Source organism: Pleurodeles waltl, chromosome 2_1, assembly GCF_031143425.1.
Source record: "Pleurodeles waltl isolate 20211129_DDA chromosome 2_1, aPleWal1.hap1.20221129, whole genome shotgun sequence".
Classification (NCBI taxonomy): Eukaryota; Metazoa; Chordata; class Amphibia; order Caudata; family Salamandridae; genus Pleurodeles; species Pleurodeles waltl.
Window position 1 is genome coordinate 897,415,513 of NC_090438.1, and position 25,981 is coordinate 897,441,493.

Sequence of the window (25,981 nt, forward strand, 5' to 3'; positions counted from 1 at the left end):
AGGATAGGTGGCGCTGGTGCACATGGACCTACACCACTGATCCTCTTCTGTGTAGATGAGGAGTCTTTCTTCAGCACTTTTATTGGTGAATTATTGTCTAAAGCTCCTCAATCCTGCATCGAAAGGCGAAGGTGTGCTACTTGCTATCTAAAAAGCTGCTAGATTGATATCCAAAATAAACATTTGAGGTAGCTCAAGTCATTATTTTTTCTGTAAACTTACAAGAAATGACCATGTAAATATGTGTGTTTGTGTAAGTAGAGTTCATGTAAACACAATTCACATTTATCTCTTTTACCTTTCCAGGTGTAGGGTGGCATTTGCATAGAGCTAGCCTTCGAGCTATCAATAAAAGTATCAATTTCAGGTTTAAAATATATATATATTTATTTATTTTACCTAGTGACGTTTTCCACTAGGTACTTATAGTTGGGACTTTTGTTTTCCATAGGTAAAGCAATTTTCATTTTGCCAATAACTTTGGCGCCGTTTGATGAATCTTAATGAAAATTTCAAAAGTTATACTTTGGTCAGTTCAGCTGCTCTCTTGAAAGTTTCAGGGGGGATCCGTGAAGCGGGTGCTGAAATAAGGGGGGGGGGGGTGAAAACACTTTTTCTCCATTCTGTGTCTATGGGAATTTTGCATTCTTTAGACACGCCTACAGCCCAAACCTCTGAACGGAATTAATCCAAATTTGGCACATAGTCCTGTCCCACAGATTGTACTTTTGATGGTTTCGTATAAATCTGTTCAGTAGTTTTGGAGTAATTTAAGGCCAACAAATATAGCTATCTAGTGCCGCGGAATCTCTGCGGATCCACCGCAGATTGATCTACGGATCCACGTGCCACAGGGAGAATCTGATTGGCTGGTTGCAACCTGACAGGAAAGTTGCGGCCGCCATTTTATTCCACCTGGAAACTGTCCCCTCGGCTGAAATCTTGGGTGAATGTAGATGATGGGGCCACGGTAGAGTTATCCTGACCCCATGGGTGTTACATAGTTGTGTAACAATAGTGAAAACGATCTTCATATGCCTTAAAACATATGTTTTGATGGTTTCCGAGATCCGCAAATCCGTCCGCGGTGCTCAGTGTGGCCCCTGGTGTAACTCTGCGTGTCAATCCGCAGATTTCGTGACACAAAAAAAATAGATATAAATTAATTCTCCTATTCAAACACCCAGACAAACACCCTCACTTCTACTCTCATACCCAGAGAGTCACTGTCACTTCCACTCGCACACTCTCACACCCATGCAGACACTCTCACTCTTGCATTCAGAGAGACACTGTCACACCAATTTTCAAATCCATACTGTCACTGTTACACTTACTCTCACACCCAGGCTGTCTTGCACTCACTCTCTGACTCCGAGAGATGTTCTCATGCTTTCTCTCACACCCGTAGACACACCCTGACACTCAGTCTGACACCCTTCCAGAGATTCTCAAACCCACTCTCACAGCAAGATAGCCACTGTCACATCCACTCTCACACCCATGTATAGGGACATTATAGTTAGGCGAAAGAATTTAAAAAAACATAGAAATTCACTGAAAAAAACAAAGGTTACAGGGAGGTTATAGTTAGGTTCTCAATGTACTCATACAAAACCATAGAAATTCACCAGTTCTAGTTAGTTATCTCAAGTAACTATAATCTGTGCCCTAAGGTAACTTTAACTCGCGCCCTCGCCATGCACTGCTAACTACCTCACAAATTACTACACTCATGACATCTTTAAAACATCATTGATAAAGTCACTGTAACATCTGCAGTAACGTTTATTGACTACATACCTGTGCATGGTGGGGGTGCGAGTTATAGTTGCCTTATGGCACGAGTTCTAGTTACTTGGGATAAATATAACTACAACAGGTGAATTTCTATGGTTTTATACAAGTAAAATCAGAACCTAACTATAACATCCCTGCAACCTTTGTTTTTTTCTGTGTGTTTATATATATATATATTTTCCTTAAATAAGCGCTCTTTACCATTCTACTACTGTCTAGTCAGTGCCCATCAGAAAGTATGAGTAACAGTTGGAATATTTTAGGGGTGGCTTTTGACGGGCTTTTGTAATGCATCGGTATACTGCATCATGACTTGCTTCAGATGCTGCTTGTGATCTGTGGCCTTTCAATTCCCCCCCCCCCCCTAAAAATATGGTTTAACTGAATATTTCACTGATACAGGTATGTCTGTGTGTGATCCTACCCTACTCACCTTTACTCCCAGTATTCCAAATTTCTAAAGAGACTTACATGTTCCACATTTCCTGGTCTGAGTAGGTCCTGGGATTGATAGTCTGATCTGCATAGGTCACATCAGTTTGGCAAGGGTGCTGCTCTCATTCATATATCTCAGATGTGGATCCCCCTTTGTTTGCTACAAATGAAATAAAGAAACACGTCCTGTAGTTGCCTGTGTGCAGTGGTGGCTGGGCGTTTTTCTTTTGTGGCAGCCAGTCTGTTTTCGCGAATCCACGACACCAACTCCGGTACCACAGATAACAAATGAATGATCGGAGGAAAGACTCCCTCATCCAATCTGATTTATTTATTTATTTATTTTTTAATCTGGTACTTGCGAATTATTTGAGAGTCCTAACGGCAGAAATATACAAAAGCGTTAGCACTTTAATATCCACGCACCATCTTTTGTTAGTTGCTAATACCTCCTAAACTACTGAACGGATTTACTCCAGTATTTCCCGTGACAGCTATAATGGGAAAGCATGTATGTTCTGATGTTGTAAATTATGTCGTATGATGTCATTCGCTACTCATGCGGAAGGTTTACGTAGTGGATTGCGCTGCTAACTGAATTTAAATGGTTAATACGTTTGAACCAGAACCAGAATGCTGTTTTTTAATTATTGATCTGTTTGTCTGTCTGTCTGTATATCTTAAACGCCCACAGTTAAAATCTGAATTATAATTTTGTCTAAAACATATTATCCATTACATATATATGCACCTTCTGCCAAGGTTTAAGAAAGGTATCATTGTTACCTTTGAGGATTCCCCTGTTGGGCAGTGAAGGAGCAGAGTAATAGCTCACATCAGTTATATGTGAGCTTTAAACCCCTGTTGCTCCATTCATTAATAACTCTCATCCTGTACATAGCACGTAATGACACATCCCAGAGTATTATTTGGAACTATCATGAACTATGGATTGCAAAGGGATTCAATAAAAATAAATTTCTCTTATTAATGGAGGTGGCAAAAGAAAACATTTGGAGCATATAGTCTATTGTAAATGTTAGGCACCTCATGTCTTGTTTATTTTTATGTTACTCTCTTTTTAGGAGTGTCTTGACAGTGCAGATGTTAATTGACCTTATGGACTCAACAGAAAAAGAGCATTCTGAAGCACTACTGGGAGAGATGCTTTACTTTGTCCTGAAGTACAGCATTTAATTGGTCATAAGTTGTTTACTAACCGTGAAGGAAAGTCCTTATGTTGAACTTTTTCCCTTGTGGGAAACTTATATCCAGTACAGCAAGACTTGAATGTTTATAGTGACTAGCCATTGTTCAAGACTATAAACGATCTTTTTATAGTGAAAGTTACACTAATCAGAGTAGGACCGATACGTATTATAGAAAATGTATATTGAATCCAATAGGCATTTAAGGGTAGATTTGTATAGCACTGTATTAAAACATCCACAGAGGTATTTATTATATGGAATGCCATTGATAACTGTAGTATGCAAGATGTTAATTGTCTGACAAACCCCGAGAGTGAATAATGTGAACAGTGAATCCTTGTTGGGCCTTCTGGAGAGGGTTATATATTGTTTTGACAACTGTAATTTTGTACTTATCTGCAATGTATAACTGTATGCCTGAAAGTTGCCTTATTTGAAAGCCTACATGCGTTATGATAGGCCTGGCTGGGTTTCAGTGGCAAAACAATGAAAAGACTATTTGGTTCGTTTGAAGCATTTATGTCCGAATCAGTAAGTCCGATTTGCTTATTATGAAAAGTTACGACAAAGACAGTAGGCCTGACTTATTTGTTGTGAAAAGCAAATGTTAAATGTAGTATGCCTTTAAGAGTGGTTTGCTATTACTTCGAACAAGAGCCTGTGAATAGGCATTTTGTGATGTTTTCCCACAGATTACTGTTGTAGGGATGGGGAAGGGTTTTTGGTGTTGATGACCTTCTCTGACAAACCCTGGGAGTGGAAGCTATGAACTGTCACAATAATTGGTACACCCTCTCAGGTACTTGAAATGAAAAATATTTAAAACTACATACATTCATACACTAATGTTCATGCAGTTGTGGAGAGGGACTTTTGGCCAGCCGTCTCCTGCCATTGATTGGTATGAGTTTAATTTCCTCTTTCCATCCATGGAAGTTTACAACATGGGGAATTGGGTCCGCCCACTTCAACCACCTGCTCTATTGTACTGTAAGCGATGACGTTTTGTGTGATCATATGTGGCTACCCCCGGAACATGAACAGGGTTGATGGGCCAGTACTTTAGATTTCCATTTTCTCCTTGTGTAGGTCTCTTTAATTTCTTTTTTTTCTGTAGCGTATTCCACAGCTCCAAAGATAGTGCTACCTGCCGCTCATTTCATCTGCAGCGTGCTGCGCTGCCACTTCTGAACTGGGAGACCATGTTGGAATGGTATTGTTCAGCGAAGATTAGTGGCCTACCGTTCTATATAGCCAACATATTGCTTCTAAATGTGGCTGCTTCATTGGAACTTTAAAATAATGATACATTATGTATTCTACCAATGCAATATGTTCATCTCCTTCTGTTATATTTTATTTTTTTATCAAGCATTTAGCCCCCACATTTAGGCAGTGTTATGTTTTTATTTTTCTCCTTGTTTTATTCCATCTTGCATATGTATATTGGGATTGTGAGACTCTTATCGTGGATGGATCAATGGGTGAATGCAGGAATGAGTTAGCAGGTTAATGAAGGATGCGTAAGTACACCGGGCCGTTATGATAAACTATTGAGTGCCTAAACTCACCAGTGACTGCAAACTCACTTTCATTTATAAGCTAGACCTATTGGCATTTCCAATGCCTGTTAGTAATTTGTTATTGAGTAATGAACTGAAACACGGAGATGTCCGTCCCATTTATTCTGCTACCTTGGAAATGAGCGGTTCGGATTCAGAAGGCGCCCACTTTGGTATATAAAAGGAGCCAAACCTGAACTGCGTGATTTGACCTACAGCGAGGCCCGTGAAGGGTCGCATGCACCTAACAGGAAAGAACGACCTCGCACACACTTCAGAAATATTTATAGTTGTTATGACTCTCTTGTAGTGTGTCGACAAGACACCGCATGGGCAGCTTCAGGCCGCACAAGGCGAGAAAGCGAAAGGCAAATTACAGCAGTGATTGGCTGACTTTGTCTCAGGACAACACGTAGCGCTGGAAAAAATCACACAAGAAGAATAAAGCAAACCAGACGTACGTCGCAAATTCCATATCGCTTTATATCTGCTACATCTCTACTCTTATCTATAGTTTAGTAAAATTGAAGCAGAACAGCTTTCTATAATAGAATAAATGATCATTTTTGTCACATTACTTTTAATTTAAATGTGCGATGGTAAATAGACTTCGGTTGTTTTCTCTGTAATTTGTATACGCTTGCCCCAACATGACTGCATTGGTAGTTTCCTGGCGTGTCTTTCGGACAGTGTGGGCGTGTGTCGTAAAGTATGGTTTACTGTTGCCTGCACCCAAACAAACGGGTGTTTGTATGCCTTAAGGCCTCTTGCTGACAATTGTTACATTGTGGCGCAGTATTCAGTCCTTAACATGCAAGAAACTCGGATCCAGTTGGATGAACCACTCAAAGCAGGCGAACACAGGGCTCTGGTAAATATAGACTGGTGCCACAGCAGGAGTGCAGCTGTCACGAGCCTTGGAGGTGGCGAACAGCTGAGTCTCAGCTAAAACAAAACAACCTGGTACTCAAATTACAGAAGGGTTTTATGAACCTATTGAAGCTATTGACAATCTGCAATTTTAGTGGGTAGTTACTGTGCAGATGTTTATAATGCTGCCCGCAAAACTCGGATTATGACCTATTTTGGGAGTTTTCCCCGGTTTCTCCACATAAAGCAGCCAGCTAGCCATTATTCAGACAGATTTTCAACTGTCTGACGCACTTCGCAAGGTTAGCCAATCCTTCTTGCCTATTGGGTACCCCAGCTGCCAAGTCGAAGATTTCTTGGTTAACTTGTACTTATTTTTAGCTTTCGTCTGAGACGGTGAATGTGCTGTTGCTTGTGAAACATTGTGTTAACTTAAAGGGGCTTAGAGGCCCTCCCATTGCTTACCTTTGGTTGGCTTCTTCGCCACTCTTCTGTGTGCTGTGAATGTCCTTCCTCTACTTGATCTTTGATGGCTGCCCATTTTTTTTTCTTTTGGAGAAAAACTCCATAATGCTGCATCTTTAAGGAAGTACTCCATAAAACTGCATCTGTTTGCAGGCTGACTGCTTTCGTCCCGCTTCTGCTTCAAACACTTCACTGTGACGAAGAAAGTTTATTTGCATTATGTTTTTCTGAATTTTTGTTGTATGACAAACAGCCTTTTTTGTTTTCTTTGCACCCTCCTTCCCCTCGTCCATCTTTGTTACTGCTTCAAACATGCTACACCATAGCTGACGAGAGTTTATTTTCAGAGCGTGCGGGTTACTTAGTTTTCTGACTTTTGCTGTTTCAGTTGTGTAGCAGACATGATATTCCTAGGTGTTCCCCTTTCTCCCTCTTTCTTTCCGTGTTGCTTTTACCCCCTCCCTCCCTCCTTTCCACACTCTGTGTCAGTGGCTTTTGAATCCTCGTTCTGTTACCATACCATACCATACTATACTATGACCGGCCATACCACACCATTCTATAAAATACCATAGTATATCATACCAAGCCACGCCTTAGCATACCATACAATGACAGACCATACGATGCAATGACAAGCCATAACATTTCATACCACAGGACAGCCACACAATACTTTGCTATACAATGACAAGCAATATTATACAATACAATGACTGGCCGTGCCATGCTATACCATACAATGAATGACAGGCTGTACCATACCATGTCACACAATGACATGGCATATAATACTATGCTATGCAATGACAGTACACACCATAATATACAGTGAGGCCTTACCGTACTATACATTTACCTGCCATGCCATACAACAAGGCTAAAAAAATTGACAAACTCAATAGAAAGCGTATAAGCAAGGCCTATTGGGTTTGCCAGTGCGTGTTTGTGTTCAAATTAAATGTGTTGTATTGCTTGAGCCCTAAATCTTGTTAGGGGTGTGTGGAGGTAAGTAAGGTGGAGGACCTCTTTGTAGGCTTGATATCTATTTGGTAGGTGGAGCTTTTATTTTCTTTTGTTTTCTTGCAGGCTGGTGTGGCTGTGTACAGAACTTTGAAGAGCTTTTAAGTGAGAATGTATTCTGTAACATGCAGCTTAATTCTGACAACTTACTCTGTATGGCTGCTCTTGAGTATGCAACAATAGATGGATGTGAGCCCGAAAGACCTCCCCTCCCGTCCCCCCACCCTCAAACTTTACCTGCCCAACTTTGAAGACCACCCATTGCCTGAAACAAGCATTGGCAAAGGGAAATAGGTCTTTTCTTTGGGACCTATTGGCTGTGCCAGCAGTTTTAGCCATATCGCACAGCGTACATGGCAATATACTGCATAGTTAAAGAATGTAAAAAAAAAAAAAAAACAAGGAAAAAGCTTTTGAAGTGTCCGGCTCCATCATTTTGTCAGCGAGTGCACCCACAAAATGATGCAGCCACTTTTTTAGTTCCCGGTACGGGATGGATCTGTAAATAATAATAAAAAATTAAAAAGGATCAAAACGTACTCTTTTAATAAAAATTAAGTGTTTGGCAGATGCAACGGGGTGTGGGTGAAGAAAACTTTATGAAGCAAGGGGGGAATCAAACTGGTGAATAAGCAAAGTGGAGTTGGCGAGGACAAAGCATGTGGGCGAGAGCACTGCGCGGTCCGTGTTGGCGAAGTCCACAGTGGAGCAAGAGGAACACAGAATGGTGGAGGGGGAGAAAAACACAATGGAAACAGCGGAAAAACACATTCATTCTCGTAGAGCAGGGATACTCAAAGTACGGCCCGCGGGCAGCATGCATCCCCTCTGACCTTTACATGCGGCCCCTGGGGCAACAGGAGCACTAGGCAGCTGTTTGCTCGACTCCGCACTAACAAAAATATTAAATACTCACACAATCATTTATTTCAAACTTAATTGGTGCTAAAGAAAGGAAGTAACTAGGGACTCCTGCACTTAACAGTAGAAACTCCTTCATTTTTAAAGACATCTTGCAGCATAAGTGTAAAAGTAAGACAGTCTCTTAAAAATTAAGTGTATTTAGTTAACATGCGGAACCGTTTCGCCTTAGTACAATTTATTTTATCAGTGCATTGCGATGTATTCCTTTTAAAGTGTTAGTTTTCAAACATAAATTTGGAAACATTAATTATTTCCCTTACCCTGAGAACACCAACAAAAAGAGGCAAGTCACTTGGAATGTGCTCTTTATGGGTGGCCTGGGTTCCTATCATTCATAAACAACATTATAGTTTATTAAATCAAACATAGAAGCAGGTTTTGTGCAGCGCACACCATGAATCATGTATTTTTAGGTCATCCTAAATGTGATAATGCAGAAAAAGGAGGGAAAGTGACACTAAACAATTTCCTAGGATCACACAATTTGGAAAAGTGGGTAAGCCGGGATTAATTCCAGGTTTTCTGGTTTCCCATTGTTTATTTCAGCCACTAGATGTATATCCTTTGCTTCCCCTGCATCTACCTTGCCACCAATCCCCCTAGTCACCCCACCGCCACTGCCCTGGCATCAATGCGGCCACCAGGCACGTCACAGACCAAACTTTTTGGCCCCCGGGAGAATGTTTGCGAGTACCCATGTCATACAGTGTTTAAACAAAGAGAAAGTAGTGCCTCAAAACAAGCAGTGGAAAGACATAGTAATGGGTCTGTGGACCAGGGGTGGGAGAAACAAAAGAAGGAGGAAAGACCCGCAGCTAACGAATAAGAATCAAGCAAATGAGTGGGAGGGAAGCCAATCAGTGGTAAGCAATGAGCGGGCTGTAAGTCAGCTGCAATAAAAATGTCTTACATCACACAGCACCTGTGCTGTCTTAGGTGAAACCTAAAATAATCACAATTCAGAAACTTTGGTACATCAAGTCTATACGAAAAAACTGATTTACGCAGTTCAAAACTTCTGATGCAAATGTTTCCTAGACGACTTTGCAGAGTGGCTGAAATTACAATTGAAGCTTTGTAGGTACTTTGCTGACTAATGGCAAACTGGTAGTGGGGAAAGGTAGGGCTCGGAACAGTTAGGAGGTGTAAACAGAAGGAACAATTTCCTAGGATCACACAATTTGGAAAAGTGGGTAAGCCGGGATTAATTCCAGGTTTTCTGGTTTCCCATTGTTTATTTCAGCCACTAGATGTATATCCTTTGCTTCCCCTGCACCTACCTTGCCACCCATCTCCCTAGTCACCCCACCGCCACTGCCCTGGCATCAATGCAGCCACCAGGCACGTCACAGACCAAACTTTTTGGCCCCCGGGAGAATGTTTGCGAGTACCCATGTCATACAGTGGTTAAACAAAGAGAAAGTAGTGCCTCAAAACAAGCAGTGGAAAGACATAGTAATGGGTCTGTGGACCAGGGGTGGGAGAAACAAAAGAAGGAGGAAAGACCCGCAGCTAACGAATAAGAATCAAGCAAATGAGTGGGAGGGAAGCCAATCAGTGGTAAGCAATGAGCGGGCTGTAAGTCAGCTGCAATAAAAATGTCTTACAACACACAGCACCTGTGCTGTCTTAGGTGAAACCTAAAATAATCACAATTCAGAAACTTTGGTACATCAAGTCTATACGAAAAAACTGATTTACGCAGTTCAAAACTTCTGATGCAAATGTTTCCTAGACGACTTTGCAGAGTGGCTGAAATTACAATTGAAGCTTTGTAGGTACTTTGCTGACTAATGGCAAACTGGTAGTGGGGAAAGGTAGGGCTCGGAACAGTTAGGAGGTGTAAACAGAAGGAACGGAAGAATAGTGGTTTAATGGGGGGATGTGTACATACTCTCATTCAAATATAGCTAGGAAATAGTGGTGCACAAGACCAGTTCTGCAGACAAGAATGGGTTGTGGTGTGAGAGTTAGCTGGTTGTACTTCTGGTACAAAAACAAGTAAAAAAAATTCTGCTACACAAAACAATGAAAACGCTTCAGTCAATATATTTTAATATATATATTTGAGTTTCTAATGTGAAGTGTAGCTATAATGATTATTTCATCCATTGTTTTATTTTCAACATTTCGAATTTCACCATTCTTAGATTTCAAAGTTATGACCCAGCGCTGTGTACATGTGAAGTGAGTCAGTGGAAAACATTTCCTTCCGTCTGCGTTTGTGAAAAAATATGTTTTGTGATGGGGAAGGTAGTCACTTAAATTTAGAGCGGCTGCGGGTTTCATGTCACTACCAGATTGTGCAGGCAATTGGCCAAAACTTAAGGTGTCACTTTCCAGTCCGAGCTGAGGATTGGATATCAGTCAATGTGTATAGTCATTTATTTATTTTCCAAGGCTGTCTTTCCTGCCTGGGCTGTCCTACATCGAAGGGACGACTGATGCAGCCTTAGAGGCAGAGTGCGCCCAGTGGGCTGCTCGGCGCCAGCAGGCAGATAGTGACAGTGAGCCCCAGTAGCGGCCCTGCTCACCTTAGCTGCATTCTCCAGCACGGACCAGATTGGCCCTTCTCCCTCCAGGGTGGTGGCCCGGGCCACCTTGTGGTGGGTCGGACCTTTTAATACCAAAGCCAGGCGGTAGGATTATGTAAAAAAAAAAATGTTAAGAGTAGGATCCCTTAAGCACAACAATATTGCTGATCTTGTTTCTCATGCATTGCCACCAGCCTGGCACTATAGCAGGGCGGAATAATCAGTGACAGGCGAGACAGATGATCTGGAGCCCTCTCTGTACTTGATAATACATTGGCAAGTGCTTAAGTCCCCTTGTCAGTTATAGTTTGGGTCAGTAAGCTTTCTGGCTGCACAAGTGACAGTCCAAAAGCACGTCATGATCTCCCACCAATGCAATATAGCAGGCTACAAGTCTGCTTTATAGCTGAACAGAAACGGGCAGCTTATATTTTCATAACCTCTGATAAAAGGCAATCAACTTTCCACAGACAATTTAACAAAATGTATGTGGAATAACTAAAAACAGCACACATGGCTGAAGCTGGCTTTTCTTGCATGCTCTCAGTTGCCTGTCTCGTGAATGCACATTATATGTATTGTATTTCAGGCCTGCAACAATTTCATGACCTCATAAAGCTCTCCTACAAGAATGCAGCGCTGTGGCTTGCAGGTTGCAGATACAGTGCTTTGCGCCAGGCCATTCAAAACGGACACCTGGTGCGGCTAAACCAGTGCTTAATTTGTGCTTGTTGGTTCCGGTGCTGAGCACCGGCACTTATTTTTGAGGGCCGGGGCTTATTCTTCTGCCTCAAGCATTTGCTGCGAGCAAAATACACCTTGGGAAAGACGGAGGAAGAGAAAAACGAAAAAGGTCACAATGCGAGAAAGCAGAAAGCTGCAGGTGTGAGCAGAAGGGGCAGGAAGTGACTTTAAATGGATTGAAAAGGCCCGAGATGGCTTCGGGATTACCCCGCCTCAGTATTCCGTGGTGGCACATTTAATTGCAGCAGCCGCGTGTTTAAGAGGAGGACTTTGGCCACCGGCACCTTTTTATTTACAAATTAAGCACTGGGCTAAACAGATCTCTGCAGAAAGCTTATTGCTGGCTGGCACTTCAGATCTCAGGTCTGTCGCCATATGTATATGTTATCTGGAAAACAGAGCTCCCGTTGCTAGTATTATGCTATGTATGTGTGCATTCACATGCTGTATTCCCTCAAACAACTAGGGAAATTAGTACTGCTTATTTATATGTTTTTTTCTTTCACAGTAACACAGTATTAAAAAAAAAAAAAAACGTTTTCCCTAATAGTGAGGAGAAATGGTGTACTGGGTTACATTCCGATGGAGGAGCGCTAGATTTCTGTGCCCATGGACTTTGAACAAAAGTGAGGGCTGGCTCATGGAATGCAGCGCACTAAAAGGTGCTTGGGGGGTCTGTCCATTCTGACAATGCGTCTCCAAACAAGAAAGCATTCTGTTAAACTGTTATAAGATGTTGGTTATTTTCTTTGCATTCTTTGTTTGTGTTTTATTTTCTTTATAATATTTCGCGTACCAGTCGTGCTACACAAAACAAGTGCACTTTAAAATTACTAGATATCAAATTGTCGTGTCTTCTTGGCTTATCAGAAACAAGGAGGGTTTGGACGCCTAGAATAAAACTGCGAGTTCGAAGTCTCGTGCCGTCGAATACACTAGCTTTTGGCTAACGATCTACTCCTGGTGTCCGTTTCATCTCATGGTCATGCTCCCTTTTCCCCTTTTATTCTTCCGAGGTCGATAAAACCAGTGCCATTAAATTAGGTTACTCCTAACATCTGGTATTAAGCACCACAGTACACTGTGTGGTGAACACACCTTTACAAATGCACGTTATGTTAGATCTTGCCTCTGACTGGCCTGTGCTGTCTGCGGACTGATTCCTCCCGGGAATAATGGTACATAGGAGGGTCAGGGAGAATACCGTGCATCTCCCCTACCGTATCTGCTCTTTCCTCTCACAGGCTCTCTGGAAAACAAGAGGAATCCAGGGAGAGGGCCAAAATGTTAGACTTGCAGTATCCTTGGCACACGGATGACGTACCAGCTAATAGACTTGGCCTGGGGATATTGCAGTTAAAAAAAGCTCGGTAGGGTTATATTCCTATTGTAGAAATATGTGTTCAGTTAGGAGGCTACATATTCAACGCTTGTGGTGTACTCTGCTTTTTAAATCTAAAAGACTAGGGGGTGTTGTGTAATTTACTCGTTTGCAGTGCTATTTAATTGCTAGACTGGTAAAAAGCGGCATTTATTAAAGCTTTTTAAAGTGCAAGCGTGTGTTGCTGTGAATATATTATGTGTTAAAATGAGTGCAAGGAAAGTGTGGCACTTTTTTACATAGATGGTGCTTACATTCCTGATTTTGATTTAATGAGGTGATTACTCCAGCCAGCCCTTCACAGGCCTGCATGCTCAGCCTAGGTTCCTTGGGGAGGTGAGAGTCCTCCTAATCATTTTATCCTTTTGACGTTGTCAGAACAAAGCAAGCACTGGGTGAGAGAGTCAAAATGGGAGGGAGTTGGGCTGTGTTTTCATAAAAATGTTAAATACTGGTTTGAAAGAACACGTTTTAAGGGACTGGGCTGCATTTTTTCGCTGATGTTAAAATTATCCTTACTTGAAAGCCCGTATCATTGCTTTACAGATGATCCGAAACAATATTTTTCATGGCATTTGAGTGTAAAATGCTGGATCTGAACACTTTTCCACTTTTTGTGCTAAAAAAAATAGACATTTTCTTGCTTGGGCTTCACAAATTATGAACTCTAAAAAAATATGCCTATTGCCATGTAACATTTCAGTGGAAAGTTCAAAGTTCAGGCATATATAGCACTTCTTTGTCAACGAAGAGGGTACTCATTGAAATGCCAAGGGCTGTGAAGCAGACATTGGCCCCTGTAGATGAATGGGGGACGTCGATAGCTGGCTTAATTCTGTTCTGACGTGGTGGATAGCTTAGTGGGGGAGAAGGTGGGAGTTCTCCTGTCCTCTGAAAGAGAATAACATGTAGACAGTTGAGTGTTCTGTTTGTACCTTGCCAAATATCGTGTTGACTGCTAATCGCTCTTATTAAGTGTGCAATAAATCGTTTAAATAAACCACATTTTGCTACTTTTATGCTGTTTTTATAAAAAGTTTAGATTTAATTCACATTTTTTAAACATCACGTTCGTCCACATGTGGCCCTGAAAGTAAAAGTGATCTGCACACAGAATGACTGTTAATCTTCATTCTCTCACTCATGTCAAGCATTGGCAAAGCCAGTAGTTCTCGCCTATTAGAGCTATTGGCTTTGGTAACATTTTTTTTTGCCATACTGTAAAGCATGGCTAAAAATGATTTAAAATTGTTCCATTACCATTGGGGCAGCAAGCTGATAACAGGTGGTGGACAGAAGGGCTGATGAAGGTAGCTTTTAGCAGAAAGATGACAGTAGGGGGTGGGAGGTGATGAGGCAGCAAACTGACATTGAAGGGCAGGCAAAAAGGGGCAGGGACAGCAAGCTGACAACAGAGTACGTGGAGCAAACTGACAAAGGTAGTTTGGTAGCAAAAACGTCCCTGGGACGAAGAAGAAAGGGCAGCTGGGGAAGGGTGAGGAATAGGAGCACAGGTGGCAGGAATACAGGAGAAATACAGCTGGAAAGCACATTCTCATAGAGTGCTTAAGCCAAAAGAAGCAAGCACTTACAATGCAATAGGTCTCGCTTTTGCTTGAGTTAGAGCTGTTGGCATTGTAAGTTCATAACTGGACTTTTCTTTCCACATAAATTGGTCAGCTCTGCCTCATACTTTTGTCTGTTCCGGCCACATAATTCCAGTGGTCCTGACCCTGCATGTAACCAAAGCACTTCCATTTACCTTCTTCCTCTATCTGCAGGCAAAAATGAAAATGTTGCCATTTAGCATCCTAATTTAAATCTGCCATGCTATTTCCAATAGAATATCACTTTTACCACCCACTATCAGAGTTGATGACTAGCTAACACAATTTAAAAAAAAGACACAAAACAGCCGTGGAGGAGTAACAAGAAAAATAAACTAGAATGGTCACCGAAACAAATCAAGAGTGTTCAAATTGTCATAGTGTAATAAGGGTGTTAAGTTGGCCTGAATCATGGTCATAATTGCAATGAGGAGAGCTTAATAAAACCTATACAATTATCATGTAAACCCAATAAAAACATTTATTGGAAATCCTTTTGGCATTAGACTGTAATGCTCAGAATAGCCCCTAGAGGACACCATAATGAAAATAGCATTTGTAAGAAACATGGTCATGTAACCACATAGTTAGCCCCTAGAGGGCATAACCACATGAAAAGAGAATGGCAGAAAGTAAAGCAGTGTAACCATATATTTAGCCCCTAGAGGGCGTAGTGTATTACACATTTTGAAGGCTAGCAGGCCTACTGCAATGATATACCAAACAAGGCCCTTTAAACAAAATTACTGTCAGCTGCAAAACAACATTTCCAGCCATTAAAGAACTTAAAAAGACACTGAATGGTGGGAGAGGTTATTGATTTGTGAACCCAGAGATGATGCAGGCAGAAAGAGCACATCATGATGACTGTTTTGAAGGTGGCCCCATTGTCTTAGAACCACCACAGAGTTATGAGAAAAATTGTTTTGTAAAAGTAATGCCCTGAAAAGCATTATGGGGTGAGTTTCCGTGCCGCGAATATTGTACTATGTTGAAACGTTGACTGTAATGCTCAGAACAGCCCCTAGAGGACACCACAGTGAAAATAGCATTTGTAAGAAACATGGTCATGTAACCATATAGTTTCCCTGTAGAGGGCATAACCACATGAAAAGAAAATATCAGAAAGTACTGCAACATAACCATATATTTAGCCCCTAAAGGGCTTAGTGCATTACACGTTTTCTGAGTTAACAGGCCTACTGAAATGATATTACAAACAAGGCCCTTAAAAGTCAAACTGCTCCCAGCTTTAGAACAAAATTGCCATCCATGAGAGAGCTTAAGCAGACACTGAATGGTGGGACAGGTTATTATTTTGGGGTCCCAACTAAGAAGTGCAGGGACCCAGAGGTAATGTTAGACAGGCCACTTTCTAGTGAAGGTTTTGGTCCCATTGTCCTAGGACCACCACCGGTTGAGTTATGAGCAAATATGTTTTCTGAAAGTAATGGCCTGCAAATCATTATGGGGCAAGTTTCTTGTGTGGAGTGAATATTGTAGTAGCGGCTCTCCTGCTGTGTCAGAAGAGCCACTTTGATGATTTCTTTGTTTTTTAGATAAAGCATTTATCAATTAAAAGTGTTTTTGTGAAAAGCTATTGAGCGTGAAGGGAGAGCAAAAGGATATTACTCTGATTAGGTAACAGTACGAACAATGTGACCAGTGCTTCAATCCTGCCGATGGAGTTCATGCTGTTCTGCGCTGTTCGCACCATGGCTACCATGGAGCATGAAGGAGAAAGATTAAAGAAAAATAATAGTTCTCCCACGCTTATGTATATCGGTAATCGTGCAGTAATCTATGTAAAAAAGTCAGTCTGCAAGGGGTAACAAAAGCACCCCAAAGCAGACAAATGTAAAGCATCGACCAGTGACGTCAAGGTATTTTTGAAAGGCAAGCCCACAAATGAGTGAAAATGATGGATGTGAGATGGGTGTGGTTAAAAGTTTATGGAATACTTACAACAGGTTGAAAAGCGCTTACGCGCTCGACCTATAAAGAAGCAAATGAAGAATGAGCAGTGAAATCACGCAAGTAATACGTCCATGCTCCAGGGGAGGACAAACACAAGTAGATGAAAGAAAGCTACAGAAGCAAACAAATAAAAGGGGTGGGTGAAGAAATCTGCTCAGCTGGTGGAGTTTGTGAGGTTTTCCCCACTCTGCACTCTGAGAAAACTCTGTGAAGTGTTGCGGATCAGAGTTTTGTTTCTCTTGCTTGTTTTCACCAGTGTTAAGTTGGCGAGTGTGAGCGAGGAAATCGCTAAATTGGCGAGCAGGAGCGTGATTTATGAATGCGAGCGGTTGTGATATGCCGCCACCGCTTGCAATGAGAAAGCTGCCACTCACATTGAGGAAGCTGGCATTCGAGTAGAAAATCTACTAGAGCGTCAGAAAGAGTTTAGCGCCCTCCGATGTGCCATGTGATGCCATTCGCACTGATTTTACAGCACAGGAGAACCTCCTGGTGCTGAAAATGAGCACGGACAGTGCAACTTGCCCAAACTCTACTACTCGTGGAGCTCAACGCAGCAGAGTTTTTTCAGCACTTAGCTGAGTTCCGCATAGCAGAACTCCGCAAACTCCTCTCAGGCCTAAATAAAAGACAACCAAACAAGAGTTTCAGTGAAGCCAACTAACGGTAAGCAGTGGGCAAGCTCTAAGCCCATGGTGACGTATCGCTTAACAGAAAGAGCATGTGCTGTCTTCGGCAAGACCTAAAAACAGGTATTCTTGCCATTGGTCAAACTTATTTGCTTTGCCAGTTCTTGTTCATAAATGCATTTTATACTTCCAAGATGGTTCGTTATTGCTGCTGGGAGTGTTTGTAATGCATTGTAATAGCTAATGTAATGAAAATGTTATTTGATGTACTTGTAATGTCTGACATCTGCTGTTGCTACTGTAGAGAAATGTTCCCTTTTCAGATGCAAGAACAAGGCTCTCGTTCTGTGGGTGTATACACACTTTTGGTGTTGTATCACAAAGTAAAACCGAATTGGCCTCGTACCACTGTTGACTTAATAACCAATATCTGTATGCTAGGATTTATGTTTAAATAATCTTTATGTACTAGAAGTTTGTAATCCGTAAGAGACTTGCTGTCCCAGACAAATCCAGACAGATTACTGCAGTGAGTCGAGGCTGTCATGCACCATCACTACAAATGGGCTTGCTTCTTACAAAAAATAAATAAAAACCGACATACTGTCCGAGTGGCTTAAATGCTTATGCTGAGACATATAGTGATCAGAAGGCCATGAGTAAAATAAACAACCTGCCATTTGTCGTGAGGTGGTTAAATTGAGTGACATTGTAATTAATATAGGTAAGAGTATAATAAATAACAAGCTTATTACCATAGCAAACAATTGTTTTCTAAGTATGGCTTCTGTCTAAAGGATTATTTCATAAAGGAGCGCAATTTCTTGTTATAACATTTATTGTCTTTCAAACTCTACTTGAAGCAAACTCGTGGCTTGTCGTATTTTACTGTCACCTCTCAAAAGGATAGTTGTCATGGTAATGTTACATCACAGCTGCTTGTCAGAAGGGTTGCACTGATGTACATGTGACAGTTCTAGCACTTCTCAGCCTTCTTGAAATAACAAAGTGTGTTGCCCGGAGACCGAAGTTCATACACAGGGGACAACATGGCAGTTTTTAAAGTGTATAAGTGATATATATATTAGAAAACATTCTCAATTTGCATTCTGTATGTTGTTTAACTGCATTGGGGTTGTTGGTGGCATAGAGAAGCGTACAGGTTTGACGGCTGGATAAAACATGCACTCTCAAAGTGATGCTTTGAAAAAAGAAATCCTGGAAAGCAAGCACTCACTGAACAATAGAAGGAGCCAATCCGAGAGGTGGTAAAAAGACTATGCTTCACAGGAGGGACAAAGACATACTGGCAGACCAAAAGAAATAGAGCCAGCCAGTAGAAAGCAAACAAATGGAAGTGAAAAAAGGCTAAACCAGTGTAGCAATGGCCGGAATGCATTTGTAGTTAAGCTTTCAACATGTTCCCAATATGTCTTTGCATCCAAACAGCTGTGCTGTCTAGTAGGCTTTGACCTAAAAAGCACAACTTAATCATGTTCTGTAAACCCCCTGTCTACTGGGTCTCACTTTTCACTCAGTGAGTTAAATATTGTAAAATGTGCAGTGATTTGCTGGTCCCAGCTTTGAATCATCTAAAGGCCAACGCCTTCTTAGATGGGCAATTTTCATACCTTTTAAACTGGGAAACAGTAATACCAGTTCACAGCATTTAGAAACTGTATAAATACAGTATGAAGCGCTATAACTCAATATTATTGTACCTTTTTTACTGTATCTTCCTCCAGCACCTGTATTGGCACTATCCAAGCATTGTTCTACAGCTATCAGCAGTTCATAAATGCACGGGTCTTCTTTTTAGGCATTTTCTGTACTTGTTTGTTCCTGTTCTAAACTTGTATCGTGTTGCTTGCCAGTATTTGCTGTCAGAGGGAGGGCATTTAGGATCACTGTGAGGAAAATGGCATTGATTGGAGCTTCCTTTTTGGATGTATATAGAGGAAACTCTGGACTTACCATTATATAATAATGACTTCTCAAAAGACTAATTAAATGGTGAAGCAGACCCCCATAGTGGTTTTGAAGCTGAATGTTAGAACACTGCTGCCCAACAGTCATTTTCGATTTATTTGGTAGCATGAAGATTGTTGGTTTAAAAAGTGCAAGTGCAGTGGTTATTCAGTTTGGGCAAGTAGACATGTGAAATCTGTTTACCTGACACGTGTTGTGACCTTAAATACCTAATTTGTGTCTGAGATAGGGCACTATGTACCATTTCTCAACCGATGGGCAAAATTCCAGCTAAATTTGCCAACGCTTTTAACTTTGGCATTTCTAACTACAGATTACCAGTTGACTAGGCTGAGCCCACAAGTGATACAAGTGTTATCACCAGCCAGTGGCTTAAAGAAGGCTGTTCGAAGAAAGTCCATGGTTGCAAGTGGGAGCCTGAAAGTCGAAAATATATGTGTGTGTGTATATATAGTTCCTCACACAGTCTCCTCAATTTATGATCCAGCGGCACAGCTACAGACTTGTTCACTGCCAGAAGATGGTGCAAGAAAATTGATTATTTATTGATGAGCACTGATTATCAATAAAGTGCAAACAAACTTTACCAAACGCTTATCTGTATCTCTCGCACTCTCTATCTCTCTCTCGCTCATATATATTATTATATATATATATATATATATATATATATATATACATATATAAAAATGTGTGTGTATATATATATATATATATATATATATATATATATATATATAAATAAACAATATATAACAAGGAAAATTAAAAAATAAGTTCATTATTTTGGGTTAAAAGATGAAATTGGCATTAATATTCTGAGGCGCAGTGAATTAATTTGCAAACGTTGGGCTAAGCTTAATGCACTTACCAAAAGCTTTTAATCGAAATGATTTATGTAAGAGGTAACCAGTGTATCTTCTAACTATTTATTGTGAAAGCCTTTAGAGCAAACGTTTGCAGATTTTGTCAAACCAGTCTTTTCCATCAGAAACCCTAGGGTGTTAACCTCCAAAAGGAGTATTTGGGTTTCCAAACCTTAAAAAATGCCACATTACGCATGTAGCTAAATTTGACTGCATGCAAGTGATTCAGACCTGCCCAGCTGGGTCTGCAGAAAAAAGGTGCTTAGTCTGGTCACTATTTACAATTGTTATTCACAGCTGATAAGGTCAAAGTTCATCTTTGAATTCTGGTTGCAGTCGAGACAACATAATCCACAGTCATATCTATGTTCCACCTTGAGGGTGAGCTTTAGACTACTTATGTTATATTTGATCCAGTACTGATATTTGCTTTGTGGGTAAGAGATTACACTGACAAGAGTGGATTCAAAACGGTATACATGTCATGAGCCAAAAACAATGATTCGGTCATACCGTTTGTACAGTGCTTTTCATGAAAAGCATTATATCCACTGAGTGAGGTTTGTTCCCATGGGCACCTCCTAGTCGCAAAAGATCTGTCACCTGTGGAGTCCCCCAGTCTTCGACACACTTCTGTCATCTTCAACCTTTACCTGAAACAGATTGATAGTTTACTCACATATTGCATTATCAAGATTTATCACTATGCCAATGATACACAGCTCTGCCTGAAAGTCTCCCTTGCTTCAGACATCCAGTGTCTCGGACGCTGCATGTACATCATTCAGCCCTGAATGTTGAGCACCTCCCTTAAGCTCAATCTAATTGAAACAGTATTTTAGTTATTTGCCAAGAATAACACCCAAAAAAACAATGCAAACCTGGTCCAGTGGTATTAACCTTGACTACTTCGAATCTCGACTGTCACTGAATCTAAAGTCACTTGGATTTACCCTAGACACCATCCTTTCCCTCTAGGAACACAGTGCTACAAAGACTGGCTGGTTTCTGCTCTCACCTCTAACAAAAGTGGATTTGTTTATTCCATAAAATGACTTTTATGCTGTTCCATGTCCTCATACTCTGGATGGTGAAAATGCCTTGCTCAATGTCTCCTAGACTCTACATTGGCACAATCTAAGGGCGTGCTTCAGCGTGTCTCCTTGAGGACCCAGCAAAATATGATTCCATCGCACTCATCTTGATGGAACTCCATTGGCTCCAATGCCTGCCGACACCATTTTCAAAACCAGCTACATATTTTACAAATCCATCATGATCAGCATCCCTGCTTATGTTGCAGACAAGCTCATTATTTCTGGTAGTTCTGGTCTCACCCTAGCCAGAGCACCATCAAACTGGAGACTAAAACGTAAAATAAAAGGAAAAATTACAGCAGGCCTTTGCATTTATACACCTGAGATCTGGAACAACTTCCCTCAGGTCCGACCCAACACTGCTCCAATTTAAAAAAAGAATTGAACTCTCACTTCTTTAAAGAACACTACGTCACAAGGTAATAACCGTCCACAACGCAGCAAGCTTTCTTAACTCTTTTTGGCTTGTCTTTGACCCCGAGCAGGTCTCTGCTGCCTTTTGGTTAGTATTGTGCCATTTTAATAACATATACATAGATATATGTTTGGAATTATAACAAGTTACTAAAAGTTTAATGACCTGTTCTATCGGAAAACGTAAGCATACAAAATATACAAAACTCATCTGAGAAAATAGTATATAACGTTTTGAAAAACAGGGGACCAACTGAAAAATTGAACTCTGAAATAAAATCCTATATGTGACTTAGTCAGCTTTCAAGTAAATACTAATGAGATCTTGTTACACATTTTGTGTTTTCGAAAAGGAAAGAACTATGCCCTTTGCAAACTGAGGTACTGCAATTAGAGTGGAACGTAAGGGGAATCTACCAGATCTTAAAGACATTACCCTTTATTGACATTCTGGACGTGGGTCCAGAAATAAATGGGAGTGTGTCCCTCCTCTGTCTACTATACGTCTTCTGACTAGAGGGCGCAAGGAGCTGCGGACAGTCCGGAGCTTGGCAGCCCTGTCAGCCTGGCAGCCATGCTGGATCTGCTGAATTTCATGGTCATGAACAGGTCGATAGTTTCGTGAACTAGGAGCCCATCTTTGATTTTCACCAGCACACTTTCTGTCCTTTAGTGCATTAATAGACTTTTACCCAGCTCTTCGCACTACCGATGTTGTGCAGGTAGTAAGTGAAAACGATATTTATGAGGCAATGAACTTCCAAGCTTTATTGTCTATTTTCAATATTGCAAAACCACATTTTCCATAGAGTTTTTTTTTTATCCAACAGAAACAAAAAGATGAACGTTCTATAATTGTTATTGCATTAATAAGGTCTCCATTTGCAGTGTCGTGTTTCACCTGGGTTCCACACATCTATTTATGTATTTTCGAGCACTTTGTTTTCACTGTCTTGAGTTGTGATTATTTAGAAGGCTGTGCGGCTCACAGACTATTATTAACGCCTTCACTGTGGTTCCTGCTGACAATATTTTGGCTGCTGTTTGTTTCATGAGACAAATACATATGGCAATGCTAGCTTTTTCTACAATTTAGAGCTTAAAATGATCCAGTAGAGTTTCCTTAGTTGGAGTTTTAGAATCTTGCATTTTTAACGTGGTATTCGGTCGTCTGCGCTTAACAGAGTACATCTTAAAATATTCATGGTTTCAAGCATATGGGGTAGATCGCCGATTGTGAACACGGATTTGACTGGGTAGGTGTGCTTGAATATAATTGGTTTACACTTAATGCCAGCTCAACCGTGTTGTTCGCTTGTTGTAGAATAGAGTCTCAGGGCCAAATGTCATTTGCTCCTCGTTATGTATTGAGGGAAGTGGAGATGGAAGCCGGACTAAATCAGTGCTTAATTTGTGCTTGTTGTTTCCAGTGCGGAGCACCGCACACCTATTTTTGTGGGCCAACAATTATTTTTCTGCCTCAAGCATTTACTGCGAGCAAAAGACACATTTGGGAAGGACAGACAAAGCGTCACAATGGGAGAAAGCTGCAAGAGTGAGCTGAAGGGGCAGGGAGTGGTTTTAAATGGATTGAGGAGGCCCGAGATGGCTTCAGGATTACGCTGCCTCAGTATTCTGTGTTCACGTTCAATTGCAGCAGTCGCGTGTTTAAGAGGAGGGCTGTGGACACCGGCACAAATTAAGCACTGGACTAAATCCTACTTCACAAACTACACCCTTCTCCATTCTTTTTGTTTTTGTTAGGCATCTAAAAACGCTATTGTAATGCTGTGCAGACATATTTCTGTATTTGTCTCAGTGGTTTGTGCTTACTGTTATTTTCCTTTTTTCGTATTCTTTATTTCAGGTGTCGATTTTAAAATCAAAACCGTGGAACTTAGAGGAAAGAAAATACGGTTACAGATCTGGTGAGTGAAGCAAAGCAGCATGCTCTGATGCGTGTATGTCTACGCCAAATATCTGGCCTTGTCTCTAGGTTAACTACCTGCCTCAAACCACTACAGCTTATTGGTTTCTTAAATTAATTCATCCCAGAGAGACAACTTTGTAACTATTTTTTTTAAAGCCCACTGAAACAAGCGTTGGCAATGCAAATAAGCCTGTTCTTGGCAAACTGGTGTGATAGTTTTTTATTTTTTTATTGCAAGTAAATGCCACAACAAATACATGCCCCTAAACCTGGCAGCTAAATGGATGCAGAACAAATGATAACATTCAAAAAGCAATTAACCATTGCCTACATTTTTAATCAAATATAAGTGCTGCCTTACAAGAAGTTCTACTTGGAACCGATACATAAATCCTTTTAAGTTTTAATGAACTTCAGATAAAATAGGATTGTTATAGCTCTAGGTAAATTATTTTAATTACTGTACCTTTAAGTCTTGGTTCAAACACACCAGGAGGGCTAAAGCAAATAAAGCATAAAGAATGAGAACAAAAAATATTGTCAAAGTATTGGCCCACCAGCCATGGTTCCATAGTCCACTTCTTTTTAGATGGGCGTGCACTTTAGTCAAAATACAGTTACTCAAGAGTGTAAGCAAAATAAATGCTTGAAGTGGTATGACCCATTCCATTCTCTGTGCTGCACTGGGCAAAAGTGAAATGTGAATGAAAGATGAACAGAAGCGGGTGAGAGGGCTGACCCAATACCCTCTATGTATGTATGTATGTATGTATGCATGCATATTATTATTATTTATACATATTTTGATCACTTAAGGCTAGTGAGACAGATGAAGAGTTCACAGATGGGATATGTGATATTGTGGGCTCATCTGAATAGAGTTAAGAATGCCTGATGTAGAGTTTGCAGTAAGGTTGCCAGTCACTTGAGAGGTTTATGAAGGTGTATTTACAAGATACACGTGAAGTCCTAAATTGGGAAAATATTCATGAGTAAATTAAGTTGTTTTGAACATCGTCCGTAGATTGATCCATCTCCCGTCCTCTAATGATTTCGATTCTAAGCCCTTGGTGACCCTGTGCATGACAGCAAGGTTCAGGTTCTTCTTTTCCACTGGTGGATTCAGTAGAGAGGAGGAGAGCTGCTATTTATTTTCAACAAAAAAGTTTATACAGAAACTAAATAATTACAGATCTTGTCACAGGAGATGATAGAAAATTCGCACAAAAGGATAATGGACCAAGTGTTGAATCTTTTCACTCACTCCACAGTCACAGATCAAGGTTGAATCCATTTTTCATTTGCTTACTATGCCACGCTAGTTTAAACCCAGCCATATGCAAGTCTGTCTTAACCCTGTCCCCCATGGGAACATTCCAGTCCCAACTGCCAAGCTAGGTCTTCCTTGGAACAGGAACAAGCATCCTGGACCGGTTTTGGGGTATCATCCCTTATCAGCCAGGCTAGCCTGAATCCAGTGGCGCAGTGAATAGATACAGTGCGTGTAGCAGTCCATTTAAACAAATTCAAATAGTTAGATATCTGCATTTACTAGACTTAGGGGCATATTTATACTCTGTTTGCGCCGGATTTGCGTCGTTTTTTTTTACGCAAATTCGACGCAAAACGAACTCCATATTTATACTTTGGCGTTAGACGCATCTAGCGCCAAAGTTCATGGAGTTTGCGTCATTTTTTAGCGTGGACACCTTCCTTGCGTTAATGATATGCAAGGTAGGCGTTCCCGTCTAAAAAATGACTCCGAGGCATGTGCGCCGTATTTATACTCCTGGGCAAAAATGACGCCCGGGAGTGGGCGGGTCAAAAAAAATGACGTCCAGCCGCTTTTGCGTCATTTTTTAACGCCTGTTCAGGGCAGGCGTTAAGGGACCTGTGGGCTCGGAAGGAGCCCAGAAGTGCCCTCCCATGCCCCCAGGGACACCCCCTGCCACCCTTGCCCACCCCAGGAGGATGCCCAAGGATGGAGGGACCCACCCCTGGGACATTAAGGTAAGTTCAGGTAAGTATTTTTTTTATATTTTTTTTTTGGCATAGGGGGGTCTGATTTGTGCCCCCCTAAATGCCACTATGCCCAATGACCATGCCCAGGGGACAAAAGTCCCCTGGGCATGGCCATTGTGCAAGGGGGCATGACTCCTGTCTTTGCTAAGACAGGAGTCATTTCAATGGGGGTTGGGACTAAAAAAAAATGGCGCAAATCGGGTTGAGGCGAAAAATTTGCCTCAGCCTGACTTGCCCCATTTTTTGACGCCCAAGCTCCATTTTCCCCTACGCCGGCGCTGCCTGGTGTAAGTCATTTTTTTTGATGCACACCAGGCAGCTCCGCCGGCTAACGCCGGCTAACGTCATTGAATAAATACGGCGCCCGCATGGTGCTTCAGAATGGCGTTAGCCGGCGTAACATTTTTTTACGCACAACTGCGTTGGCGCAGTTGTGCGTCGAAAAGTATAAATATGGCCCTTAATACTCTCGATCTTTCTAATCTCTATTCTTTGAGGATT

The 25,981-nt window shown here is 41.2% G+C and overlaps 1 protein-coding gene across 1 annotated transcript in view; it reads left to right on the plus strand.

Moving 5' to 3' along the window:
• RAB12 (RAB12, member RAS oncogene family) overlaps window positions 1-25,981 on the plus strand; it is a 181,246-nt gene that overhangs the window by 53,836 nt on the left and 101,429 nt on the right. The window contains exon 2 of the mRNA XM_069218825.1: window positions 23,396-23,456. Within this exon, the coding sequence (XP_069074926.1) occupies window positions 23,396-23,456 (61 nt within the window). The remainder of the gene's footprint in view (window positions 1-23,395; window positions 23,457-25,981) is intronic.